Source organism: Stegostoma tigrinum, chromosome 27, assembly GCF_030684315.1.
Source record: "Stegostoma tigrinum isolate sSteTig4 chromosome 27, sSteTig4.hap1, whole genome shotgun sequence".
Taxonomy (NCBI): Eukaryota; Metazoa; Chordata; class Chondrichthyes; order Orectolobiformes; family Stegostomatidae; genus Stegostoma; species Stegostoma tigrinum.
The window spans coordinates 2,243,957-2,258,161 of NC_081380.1; the positions used below are offsets into that span (position 1 = coordinate 2,243,957).

Consider the following 14,205-nt stretch of genomic DNA (forward strand, 5'->3'; position numbering starts at 1 on the left):
TGTAGATGTCATATACATGGACTTCAGTAAGGCGTTTGATAAGGTTCCCCATGGCAGGCTGGTGGAGAAAGTGATGTCACATGGGATCCAGGGTGTGCTAGCTAGATGGATAAAAAACTGGCTGGGTAACAGGAGACAGAGGGTAGTAGTAGAAGGGCGTTTCTCAAATTGGAGACCTGTGACCAGTGGTGTTCCACAGGGATCTGTGCTGGGACCACTGTTGTTTGTGATATATGTAAATGATCTGGAGGAAGGTGTAGGTGGTCTGATCAGCAAGTTTGCTGATGACATTAAGATTGGTGGAGTAGCTGATAGTGAAGCGGACTGTCAGAAATTACAGCAGAAGGTAGATAGACTGGAGAGTTGGGCAGATAAATGGCAGATGGAGTTCAATCCGGGCAAATGCGAGGTGATGCATTTTGGAAGATCAAATTCAAGGGCAAACTATACAGTTAATGGAAAAGTCCTAGGGAAAATTGATGAACAGAGAGATCTGGGTGTTCAGGCCCATTGTTCCCTGAAGGTGGCAACGCAGGTCAATAGGGTGGTCAAAAAGGCATATGGCATGCTTTCCTTCATTGGGCAGGGTATTGAGTACAAGAGTTGGCAGGTCATGTTGCAGTTGTATAGGACTTTGGTTCGGCCACACTTGGAGTACTGTGTGCAGTTCTGGTTGCCACATTACCAAAAGGATGTGGATGCTTTGGAGAGGGTGCAGAGGAGATTCATGGGATGTTGCCTGGTATGGAGGGTGCTAGCTATGAAGAGAGGTTGAGTAGATTAGGATTATTTTCATTAGAAAGATGGAGATTGAGGGGGGACCTGATCGAGGTCTACAAAATCTTGAGGGGTATAGACAGGGTGGATAGCAAGAAGCTTTTCCCCAGAGTGTGGGACTCGATTACTAGGGGTCATGAGTTCAAAGTGAGAGGAAGAAAGTTTAAGGGAGATATGCGTGGAAAGTTCTTTACACAGAGGGTGGTGGGTGCCTGGAACGCGTTGCCAGCGGAGGTGGTAGACGCAGACACGTTAGCGCCTTTTAAGATATATTTGGACAGGTACATGGATGGGCAGGGAGCAAATGGACACAGACGTTTGAAAACAAACATTAGAAAATAGATGACTGGTTAGACAGAGGATCTTGATCGGTGCAGGCTTGGAGGGCCGACGGGCCTGTTCCTGTGCTGTAGATTTCTTTGTTTCTTTGTTTATCAGGCTCGGACAGGAATCATAAAATTATCTCCAGAGTCAATGGGAAATAATCTGATAATGGGATACTTCAGTGATCACAGCATTGACGAGCATATTGGCTGTTTTAAGGGCAAGAAGGAATGAAGTCATTCCTTTGTGTAATAAACTTCTGTTCTGTTGTTTAAGAACATTTGCAGCCTCATATGAAGAGGCTTCAGTGACTAGCTGTCACGTTAACTAACAGTGAAAATTAAACACATGACCTTTCAAGCCAAGTTTTAACTTGGTTTTTAAGTTGATCAGTTTACTATCAGCTCAGGTCAAAACACTTCCAAAGGTGCAAAACATTTAGTACAATGCTAAAATAATTTAAGGAAAGGTACAGTATGTACAATACTTGTGTTCTGGGTTCTGGTTATTAGGAACAAGCTATCGAAGTGCTAACACGATCAAGTCTGGAGGTTGAATTGGCAGCAAAAGACCGTGAGATAATGCAGTTAGTTGAGGATGTGCAGAGATTACAGGCAAACCTGACCAAACTCCGTGAGACTTCTGCAAGTCAGGTCTCTCAACTGGAGCAGCAACTTAGTGTGAAGAACAGCACGCTCAAGGTAAGAGAACACTGTCAATTTTCAAATTATAGGCATTAACAAATAAATGTACACATGAGAGCAGACTTCAGATTGCGCTTCTAACCTGTAATTTTTGAAGCAAGTGTAATTTTTTATCCTACTTGCATGTCAACAGATTACTTTTGCAAATTCCTGCCTGTTCTGGGCTTGCATGCCTTATTTGTTTTGCACAGACATTGAATCATTGAGTAAAGTTCCTGTATAGTACTATACAGGAGAGTATTGGAGAGTACCTAATTCAGAGCCCATTGTCAAGGAGGAAAAGTAGCATTTTAAAAATTCAAGAATTTGTGGACCTGGTGTGAATCTACTGTTTCCACTGAACGTATGAAATTATTTTTTACTCCTTTGAAAGGTAGTCTTTTTGGAAGTGGGCCAATAGCTACGTGATTGAATTTTTGTATAAGGCTTCAGATGTGATCATCAAATTATTTGTCTGATGGTGAATTTGCAGAATTTTACATTTTGTGCTGAACATTTAATTACTGCACTTTTAAATAGACTTATCTGTTTTTAATATGTTTTATAAATCATTTCCATCTATTTTGAAGCATTTAGAGGAAAAACTGAAAGGACAGTCTGACTACGAAGAGATTAAGAAAGAGCTGAGGTGAGTGTTAATTCCGTATGAATCTTCTGTTGCCTATATGTCTTGTAAAAACTATGAAATTAGCTTGAACCGTGAGCTGTCATTCCCTTGTATTCCTAGAATCTACTCAGTTTACTTTCTCTCCCAAGCTGTTCCTCAAAGTTCTCCCAGGAGTGTACTTCAGGGATATGAGGTGGAACCACATCTCCATAGATTCCCTGGAACCTTCCACAGGTGACTTTGCCAAGACTTGACATTTGTCCTTCAGGGGAGCCATGAATGTGAATATCAGTCAAAGGCAGGATATGATTTGGACTGTTGCCATCATGAGAACATATGGCAGCTGGATCATCTCCTGAATATGTCTTTTGTTGTTTAAATTTTCAACAGAAATTTGTTTTCATGGCATTTGCTGCTTTCCTCGATTCATTAGGTCTGTCAGATATGCACGCTTTCCAAAGGCTCAGATGTGGCAGCATGTGAACTTGTAAAACTATATTACTGTATGATCATCTGTACTACAGTTACAGTAGAAACACCATTGGAACAACACTGTCTGTGCCATTTTGGTTTAAATTAACCCTATTCTATTGTTCGTTCTCCATCACTCCGAAATGTTTCCCATTTCTAGTGAATAGTCAATGGCTTTTGAAATCTACGTTCGCTATCCTTTAAGGTAGTGCATTCTACTGATCAAAAAAAAATCTGACTGGCATTTTCACCTGTTAAGACCTACTATTTTCTTTAAATGATTGTTTATGCTAGTACTTATTTTCATAAGATGGCTTTTCTCTCCATAATCCATTTATTTTTCTTATTGAAATGTTTCAGGATGTGAAAGGTTTTATTTTTGTTTAAGAAATGAATCTGAACATAAAAATGAGCTGGTGCTTTTAGTCCTTAGTGTACATTATGAACCTTATAGAGGACTACAAAATCATGAGGGGCATGGATAGGGTGAATTGCCAGCGTCTTTTTCCCAAGGCGGACAAGTCCAAAACTGGAGGGTATAGGGTTAAGGTGAGAGGGGAAAGATTTAAGAGGCATCCGAGGAACAACATGTTCATGCAGAGGGTATATGGAAGGGGCAGCCAGAGGAAGTGGTGGAGGCTGGTACAATAACAATATCTGAAACACAGCAGGATAGGTGTTGGCGTAGGAAGGGATTAGAGGGATATGAGCCAAATGCTGGCAAATGGGACTAGATTAAATTAGGATACTGGTCGGCATGGACCAGCTGGATTGAAGGGTCTGTTTCCATGCTGTACAACTCTCTGACTGTAGGTTGTAATAGATTGGACAGTAGTCATTTGAATTTCAGTTCAAAAGTATTTTCCCTCTTAATTTATTGAAAGTGAATGAATTGGCATCTTAGGATCTCAGCAAATGGAGTTGTATCTGTATCTTTGAGCAGTGTTTTGACAACAGCAATTTGTAATTTTCACGCACAAAGGTTTTTAGATGAAATATGGGAAATATTCAAGCTTACAAAGCTGCAGCACTCAACTTGGAAGTAGTTAAATCTCCTGCTGTTGTGTTACCTCTCTTTTTTAAAAATTTTATTATGGTTTGGTTGCTGAAGTTTGAATACTGTCTCACTGATCTGTTCCCATTGTACTTAAACTGTACAGCAAGTGTTGTTGTATAACAATGTGGCTCTTCTTTTACTCGTAGCAACGTTCCACACATAAGTTAGTATATGCTGCCCTTCCATTGTTGTCATTGCAGTGTTTCATGTACTGCAGCCAAGTTTACTGGTAATACAATGGTATGCAGGAAAACAAAGATGTAAGGGCAGCCTATTCAGGGATAATGATAATTAAAGTGAGCAGATAAAAGTTTGTTAGTTGGAGAATTATGTTGGAAAATGTGAAGTTATGGGAAGAAAGGCAGAATATTATTTAAATGGAGAGTGACTGTAGAATTCTGTGGTGTTGAAGGCCATGTGTGACCTTGTACATGAAAGAAGTCATATTATGACTATACAAAACATTGGTGAGACCACATGTGGAGTACTGCATACAGTTTTGCTCTTCTTATTTAAGGAGCGATCTTCTTATTCTTCTCAGGCAACCTGTTGCTTGAGGATGACATGCTCCATATGAAAAATGAGTTTTCAGATTACTGAAGAGCCCTGTACATGCTCTACAGTCTCTGTCACAGGTGAAGCAGATGATGGTTGGAAAAATAAGGGGATGGGATGCCCAACTTGCCATACATTCCCCTCTCTGTCAGACTTGTCTTCAGTTTGCTGTCAGTGTTCAGATCCTTTCCAATTGCTTTCCCTCCACTTTGAGCATGTTTGGAGCGGGGTTTTCCCAGGTGTCAGTATCCCAATATTTTTCAGTATCGTTGTGGATAATACACATTTTCAAGAAGGCTTTGAGGATGCCCTTGAAGCCTTTTTTTTGCTGTCCTGAGCAGAAGAAATCCATTGACTCATTAGGTTTTGAATCTCTGAGTAGTGTATTTGTTGCAGGAATCTCTTCAGGCATGCAGCTAATTCAATGTGGCCAGTGCTTTGAGGTCAGTGCTTTGATATGAGGGATATTGGCTTGAGTGAGAAAACCGTCAATGGTGCCCCTGTGAATTGATTTGGAGGATCTTGTGGGAGCAGCACTGGTGGTACTTCTCTGTGGTTTTGAAGTACTTGTTGTATGTAGTCCATGTCTCTGAGCCATAGAGGAGGGCAGGTATCACTATTACTCTGGAATCAATGAGCTTGTTGCTGTGTTTGAGGACCTAGTCTTCATGCACTGTCTTCTTCGGTCACTTGAAGGTTGTACCGGCTCAACAAGTGTGGCACTGAACGTCAATGCCCTTGCTTTGAAGGTAAGATCTCAAGCTATGGAAAGTAGTGTATGTTGTCCCAAGATTTGTTTGTATATTTTGATAACTCAGAGGTAATGCAGTGTAATAGGGACAAGTTTCACAGAGTCAAAGATTTGGCAAAGGACCTTTGTCTTAAGTGTGTAATTAAGGCCAATGCTGTATATGCCTCAGAGAAGGTGTTGATGATTTGAAGCTCAATATCTAATGAGTGCAGATACGAGCATTGTCTACAGACCATAATTCAATGACAGAGGGCAAGACAACTTTAGCTATGGCCTTCAGGGATTGAGTGTTAATTGTGTAGATTAACTCCACCCAAGCAAGGAGCTTGTTGAGGGTGAGCTGGAAGATTGCAGTGAGGAAAATCGATAAGAAAGAGATTGAATTTTTCAAGGAAGTGACTACTGGTGTGTAGATGTGGGGAGTACAGTTTATGACCTTCAGAATGGATTTTAATAAGGTCTAACATGGCAAACTGGCCAAAGAAATTAAGAGCCAATGGGATCGAGCACAGTTTCACAAATTGGATTCAAAATTGCCTTGGTGCTAGAAAGTAGAACATGATGGCCGAACAGTGATTTTCTGTTCATTGGCGTACTACAGGGTTCATTGCTGAGTCCTTTGCTGTTTGTTGTGCACGTAGATAATGTAAACAGGAATGTAGTTCGCAGTAATTTCACGGATAGGCAAATTGGTGATGTGGTAAATAGCAAGGAGGAAAGCTTTAGACAACAAAATGATATAGATGGAGGGAGCAGTGACAAATGGAATTTAACCCTGAAAATATGAGGTGGTACATTATGGGAGGACTGATACAATGAGAGAACACAATAAATGGTAGAATCCTAGGAAGTACAGAGAATTGCAGACCTTGGTGTGTATGTCTGTAGATCCTTGAAGGCAGCAGGACAGGTAGAGAAAGTGTTTAAGAAGGCATAAGGGATACATGCTTTATTAGCCAAGGCGTTGAATACAAGACCTAAGGAAGTTGTGATGGAGCTGTATATAACATTAATCAGGCTACAGTTGGGTACTGTCTGATCATCACATTATGGGATGGATTTGAGAGAATGCAATGGAAGTTGCCTGGGCTAGAACAATTTGGTCATGAAGAGAGACTAGATAGGCTGGGATTGATCTCCAAAAAGCAGAGAAGGTAGAACCTGATTGAAGTATACACAGCTTTGAGAGGCATAGACAGGGTATGACTCTAAGGACATTGGTGCAATGGCTCTGCTTGACTGCGATCTGAGCATGAATTAATAGGATTACGGCTTGTGTGTCATCATGGGGAAGACAAACTCTTGGGGACAGCTGAAGCAAAGGAGGGCATTCCATAATCCCTTGCACTGGACCATATGTCACATCTTTGTGAGATCAAAGAAGGCCATATACAAGGGTTGGTGCTGTTCTTGCTTTTCTTTTTTAGTTGCCACGTATTCAAAGTCTGTTGTGCCCGTTAGAGGGCAGAATCTGCATTGTCATTGTAAGGTTCCTAACCTTTTCAGTATCAAGACACACTTCAAACAAGACAAACAATTCCGTGGCATGCTTCCTTTTAGCAGCTGCTTTCATTGCTCATAAACAAGACATTTACTACCCCGTAGTCGAAATGCAGACTGAGTGATCGGTGAGGCTTCCCTGCTATCTCCTCACGGCCTGGCTGTCATTGGTCCTGGCACCTGTCATAGTACATGCCCACCTTGCAGAGGTCACCATGTGGCATAGCCACTGACGTCATTCAGTAGCAACATAGTGTGATCCAACTGGCTCAGACCAGCAAAGGAACAAAGGCCAGTCTGATCTGTCAACTTTTTTGAAGATGGTGTAAGGAGAGATATTCTTGCATTGGAAGCAGTTCAGAGAGTTTCAATTTGTTGACCCCTGTCAAGCAGAAGATGTCTTTAAGTAAAAATGTTAAGCAGGTAGGGTTTATAGTCTTTGGAAATTAGAAGAATGAGAAGTAAGTTTATGGAAATATATGTGACTCCGTTAAGTCTCATTAAGCCAGATACTGCGAATGACAGATCAAAATGATGAAGACTCATTTAGGAAGGACCCACAGGGGTCATTGCTGTTTGTGGCTTGTATAAACGGTTTGAACTTGGATCTAGGAGGGTTGGTTAGGAAGTTTTCAAATGATATCATCAATTGGTGGGGTGTAAAATATTGAAGAGGATAGCCTTGGATTACAGGAAGACATAAATGGGTTGATCAGTTGTAAATGGAATTCAGTCTGGATAAATTTTGGATGATGCCCTTAGCAGAACAAACCAATCAAGGGAGTGAGTACATAATGAACAATGGAATCTGGGAAGCACCAAGGATTAGCGGGATCTTGGGTGTATGTCCGGCAGTCCCTTAAGATAGAAGGATAGGTGGATAAAGTGGTGCAGAAGGCCTTTGGGATACTTGCGTTTGAGTTTAGACAGCCTTTAGGAGCAGGGAAGTTGTAAAGTGTTGGTTGGATGACAGCTAGAGTTTGGTATCTGTTCTGGAATCTACATTATAGGAGGGATGTGATAGTACTAGAGAGGCCATAGAGGCGATTTACCAGGACGTTGCTTGGCTGAAGAGTTTCATCTACAAAGACATAGTGGAATAGACTAGGGTTGTTTTCCTTGTAGCAGAAGGGATTGAAATACATAAAATTATGAGGAGTATGGATAGGGTAGACAGAAAGAAATTTTTCCACTTGATAGAGAGATCATTGACTGGGGTCGCATGGGTGTAAGGTAGGGGCAAGATGTTTAAAGGAGGTGTGAGGAAAGCTTTTTCACTGATAGGGTGGTGGAAAAGTAGAACACACTGCCTGTAAGGGTGGTAGAGGCAAAGACCCTCATAACATTTAACAAGTATTTAAATACGTACTTGTGATACCAAGACATGTGCCAAGTGCTGGAAAAGCAGCTGCATCTCTACTTCTTTAAGACCACAATCAGATCTTTTAAATTGCAGAACAGACTTGGGGGTCAAATGGCATATGCCTACTCTTATTTCTTACTATTTTTTGAAACAACTAACCTGAACTAATTAGGTGAAAATATAAGAACTTCACTATTCGATCATTCAAAAATGAGCAACTTTTCAAGAACAAAAGGCCAATGTTCAGACACAGAAATCAACTTCCCACAATCCTCTATATATTTGGTGAAAGACTTGGGCCAGATCCTGACACCTAGGCAGCAAAGAAATTCCTTCTACGCTAGAAGATTATAGTTCTTCTTGCTTGGTCTGGTGCTCTGTATAACTTACAACGATCATTTGGAAAAAAGATCTGGATGTAATGTCATGAGATGAGCTGTTTATTAATATCGAGCAATGTAGATAGATGTTCGTTATCATTTTCATATTGTAGACTTTAATGGAGTGAAGCTCAGTGGAGCAATTTAATACGATTGCTTTTTTGTAACTATTTGAATGATTAAATTTACATACCCCTGCTCTACAGCATGTTTCATCCATCAATGGACGTAATAATTTCAGTTAAAATGTGGAGTTTTTTAGTGCAGAACACTAACAAAAAGAACATTATTGATCAAGCCAATGAGAAAGGCAGCATGTCCAGATTGGATCGGATGATTATTTATTTTACCGCATATAATGTGAATACAGAATAATAAAAGCTGTTTAATTTTCTGGTAGTCATGCTCTATGGAAACAATTACTCAATAGTAAGTTGGGTGATGAAATTATTTTTAAGTTTGGCCCTGCACCTTCTTCTCTTGCCATTTAATCTCTTCTGCCTTGTACCCAATAACCAATCTTGACATTTAATCTCTTTCCTTTCGTCCTCCGTTTTACTTGCTTAGAACTGATTACCTTCTAACTTCCTCAAATTCTGATGACAAATCTTTGACCTAAAATGTATAAACTCTGTTTTTGCACTCAGTGACCTGCTGATCTTCCTCTTGGTACAGTCATACATTTTTTCTTTTCATGGAATCTAGGAGCAGGAGTAGGCCATTTGCCCCTTGGACCCTTCTCCAACATTCAGTATGGTTATGACCAATCATCCAACTCGGTCCTCTGTTCCTGTTTTCTCCTCCAACTTGTGAGGATTTGTGACTTTGATGTTACTTGGGCCTAACAACATCTTTTCACTTTCTTTCATCTTAAACTATCAAAATGGTGCTAGATTATAGCAACAAACAAAAAGTTTTCACTGTATTTTAATGTGTTTCACTGTAAGATGCACATGACAATAATTCATTGATTCCTTGAATATTTCCAATATTATTTGTGTTAAGTCATTAAAATTAGATTTTGAAGCTTTTGTATTTTCACTGTTGAAGACAAGATTTAGTATGTGATCTTATGATAATTTTAGATTAAATTGGTATTACAAATAGCACTTTATACAAATGTGACTGTAGGACAAATTGTCCAAAGCACTTCATAGAAGAAATATCAGACAAAATTTGACATCAAGTCAGATGACGACTTATTAAGGCAGGCGACCAAAGGTTTGGTCAAAGAAGTACATTGTACTATACTCTTCCTAAAACAATAGTTAAAGAGAAGTTTAAAGGTCTTATGTGCAATATGTTTCTTGATAGAAAAGTGTGTTATGACAAGAAATTAGTGGATTATCTTGAAACCCTTTAGGATCTGTAGTACATTCTTCTACATTGGGGCACCTCCTTGCTAATCCAATGATTTGAGAATTGAAAGGGTGGCTCTGCAATGTTCCTTTTAATGAATCTTCTCAAAACTAGATAGGAGCTAATAGTGTGGCTTCCTGTAACTGCAAGGTGGGTAAATGCATGTTTGTAGGAAAGTTGACAAAGTGTCAGAGTAAATAGTTAAAAATCAGTACTTTGAAAAGTCAAAATCTGTCCCCATTTTTGTTTTTATCCTATTTTGTGACTAGTAAGTTGGTGCTTGCTTAGTGAGCGACAATAACTTGAATCTATACATCACTTTTAATTTTGTAATATATTCGGGATGCATCACAGGAGCACAGAGTTGTTTCCCCTTAAAACATTTTTTATGATCTACATTTGGCGTCTGTTCTCACTTCTAATTTATAACGTAAAACCATTTTAGTTCTGAAATTATGGTTTGTGAAGATTTATTCTTCTGTTCTGTACTGAGACAAAGTACTTATCACTGATGTTTTGATTAGAATACACAAAAATGTCACATTTCGATTCTATTATGTAATTCATTACTGGTCGCAACAGTTCACAGTTGTAACTAATCTCCTGACATGAATAACCCCCTAAAGGGTTAAAAGCTTCACAATCAGTATAAGGGACCTGAAAGCTTTTGGCAGTGTAAAAGTTATCTTACCAACTTTTGTATTTGCCCTCTTAAAAACCCTGTTGAATTTCATTTATAGCTACATTCTTGATTTTTGAACAGTGCTTTGCATCATGGTGAAATTAAAAAGTTTGTTTGTAACATGGCATACTAATGCCATTGACAATTTAAGTATTTCTTCTGTATATTGATACCTGGAAGTGGGTGTTGTTACTCCTAGTATCCTTATTAATGTAACGGTGTATTTGAATGTTGTTTGTGCCAATGCAGGAATATTATTAACAATAAATCATTTTCCTCCTGTTTCCAGTATCCTGAAGTCAATGGAATTTGTAGCATCAGAAGGATCTGGATCACAGGTAAGTTCTGTTGAAATTTAATAATTTTTTTTGTACAGGATGTATAAATTCCAAGTTATCATATTATAACATGTAATGTTTAGGTGCTTTCCATTCATATAATAAAATGATAGCAGTTTATAGAATTTCTCGAAGAAAATTTGAACTAGGGCGAGATGGATTGCACATTGAAAATGTATTTCAGTAATACATTTGAAACTTTTAAGAGTCAGAACTTTGGACAAGTAATATCATGAGTTTTCATAAAATGCCTGGATTTTGCTCTGCTGTACTGACATTGTTCATCATACGTGGATGTACCTCAGTCAGTTATTAAAAAGTGGTCAAACTAGGATACCTCAGAGACATTTAAATCTAACAGATGGAATTCAAGAATGCACTTGTTATAAAGCAGAGATTGAACCTGCCCTCTCGAGAACTATCACTGAAACACCGAAAGAGGAACACCTCACCCTATAAGCTATAAAAGGAGTGTGAAATGTGGTGTAACCTGCCTTTTAGAAACTTCTAGTGGTTAAACAAAATGAATTCCTGACACTTACTTTACAATCAGCAAGTAACAATTTATTTATCTAACTCTAACAGTGAACAAACTAACTAAAGTATTAACAAACCCCTTGTATTTATTAACCATTCCCAAATAAGCAAGATTCTGATGGTATGTGGTTTCAATAAACACAAGTCCCACTTATATGTGATTTTAAAAAAGTAGAATTTAGTCTGTCGAAATTACAGCCTGGTGAAGTGTCTTTTCAAATGTTCTGTGCCTTCTCCGTCGATTCTTCTGTCAGGAATAACAACTGGTTGTGCCGTGGGCACCTTTGTTATTTACAAGGTGCTTTTTCTAAGCCATAGAGGAGGCTATGAGAGCCAGCAATTCTCTCTTCAGAGCTGAGGGATGTTAGCTCTGGCAGGTGGCGGTTAGCACTAGGATTTTGCCCAACTGCTCCCTTCTTTTATACTCTTGATATTTCTAAAGACATGATTGATCTTATGTTGTCAAACCCATCAGATTTAAATTTAATAGGTTTTTCATATATAAGTGCCTGCTTCACATTAGTTAGCTAAATTCAAAACTTGTCATGTTGGTAAAAACTCCTGCTTGACCTGCTAACTGTGCGGTTTTTTTGATACAGTTATTTCAATTTGGCTGCAATGTGTGTACTTGCAAAACTTTCAAGCTGCTGTTCACAGACATCCATTTTAAATCTGTAAGCATAAAAAAGGCACATCATCTTTTGAAGGGACCACTAAATGCTTCCCCTCACCCCAGCATTTTACAAACATCAAATTCTAACTTCCTGCCTCCCAATCTATAAGTACTCTACCTAACTTCGCAACATCTCCCCTCGTTAAGAAAAAATTGAACCATCATTATGAAAAGGAGGCTTCATTTTTTTCTTTTAAACCCTTAATCCATAATATCAGCAGATCGATGCCTCATTAATGTAGAGTTACACGTTTTATACTAGTGCTATTGTTTTACACATTGAACACTACTGTTTCTATCTTATAAACATTTTTCTTTTAAACTTGTGATAAAGCATCTATGATAATATTTTCATGACCTGCAACTTACACAATGTGTAAATTAAATGCTTGTAATATGAGAGCCCAACAAAATAATCTGGTGGTCTTTTCCTTAAAGCTTTCCAGAAATGTCAAAGGATTGTGATTGGTCTACACAGTGGCCTCTGACACATTGTTTGCAACGTAAGCATTAAAATGTTGTAAGGCCATTACCAAAATCTTTTTCAGTGATTGAATTTTTTTTTCTGGTGGATATTGAGTTTTTTGAAAAATAATCAATTGGTCTTTCAATTCCATAATCATCATCCTGTAACAGCAGAACTCCTACACCTACATTGCTTACATCGATGGCAACATTGTAGGGCTTCAAGAAATTTGGCACTGCCTTCAGTTTCTCAAATGCATACAGGCATTGTTCTGTCCACTGAAATTTCGTGTTTTTTTTTAACAAATCCATCAACGATGCCACCGCTAAAGTTTAGTTCAAATGTCTTGTAGCATCCACTCAGTTGTAAAAATCCTTCTTTGAGGATGGTTTTGGAAATTCCTCGATTGCCTTAATCTTCACATTCCTCGGCGTCATCCATCCATATCCAGTGTTGTCCCCTAAGAATGTCACTTCTGCTTTTGCAAATTCTACTTTTGCCAAGTTTATGACCAGTTTTGCCTTCCGTAGGCGCTGCCAAATGCTCCATGTGATCTTTAAACAAATGGCTAAAGATCTCTAACTCATCTATCTAGATTTCCCAATTAATTAATCCAGCAATAACTGTTCATAAGCCTTTGAAAGGTGGCTGGTGTGCTTTTCATTCCAAAGGTCATGACTTTAAATTGATATGACTCATTTGGAGCTTCAAAAGCAGAAACTTCTTTTGCTCCCTCTAACAAAGGTACTTGCCAGTAACCACAAAGTAAGTGCAACTTTGTGATGTAAGTGGCTTGTCCTACTTTTTCCACACAATCTTCCAGCCATGGGATTGGCTATGAGTCAGAATCATTGATTACAGTCAGATTTAGGAAACAACACAATCAGTGAGCTCCACTTGCTTTGCCTTGGTTCTATGATGTCTTTGAGCATCACTTCCACTTCCCTCTGAACCTGCACTGTTTGAGAGGATTAAGCCTGTAGGGGTGTTGTTTTATCAGAAACGCATGTAATATGGCGTTAGTCTGCATACGCCCTCATAGCACTGTAATGAGTCTTTCAATTCAGCTCTTTGATCGTAGGACAGATAGCTCAGTATCCTATCCCATTCCTTAAGGGCTTCCTCGTTATTTAATCTATTCAGAGGCACATGAAAATCCAAATCAGCTGGATTTGATTCCTTACTCGGAGTAGCAGTAATTAATACCTGTTTCTCTGGTTCCCTTTCTCTGTCACAGCATTGCAGCCCGTTCGCATGACATGCCTGATCATTTTTTTTCTATCTGGCATCTTTACCAGATAATTTACCTGACCTAACTTCTTCTCAATCTGATAGGGAAAACTAAACTTTGGTTTGAAGGCATCTCTTTATTCAATACTTTATTCCCACGAGCAAATGTACAAATTTTAGATTTCTTATCTGCTTCTTGCATCATTAGGTGCTGTGCCACCTTCTAATGTTGTCTAATTAATTCACCTATTCTGGTTAATCTTTCTCGCACCTCAGATACATAATCCAACTGTGAGATCTCTGCCTTCAGACTTATCATCTTTCCCATGATTAATTTTAAATTCCCTCTTATTTCGTGTCCGAATGTCAATTCAAATGAGTTAGAACGTTGGAGCATCTCTAATAGCCCGTAATATAAGTGGGATACCTTT

The 14,205-nt window shown here is 38.8% G+C and overlaps 1 protein-coding gene across 7 annotated transcripts in view; it reads left to right on the forward strand.

The window, feature by feature from the left end:
- Positions 1-14,205, forward strand: part of LOC125464755 (protein CASP-like) — a 534,922-nt gene that overhangs the window by 373,311 nt on the left and 147,406 nt on the right. For all 7 annotated transcript variants that reach the window (XM_048557535.2, XM_048557531.2, XM_048557534.2 and 4 more), the window contains 3 exons: positions 1,614-1,802; positions 2,375-2,433; positions 10,820-10,868. In XM_048557535.2, coding sequence (XP_048413492.1) covers positions 1,614-1,802; positions 2,375-2,433; positions 10,820-10,868 — 297 coding nt within the window. The remainder of the gene's footprint in view (positions 1-1,613; positions 1,803-2,374; positions 2,434-10,819; positions 10,869-14,205) is intronic.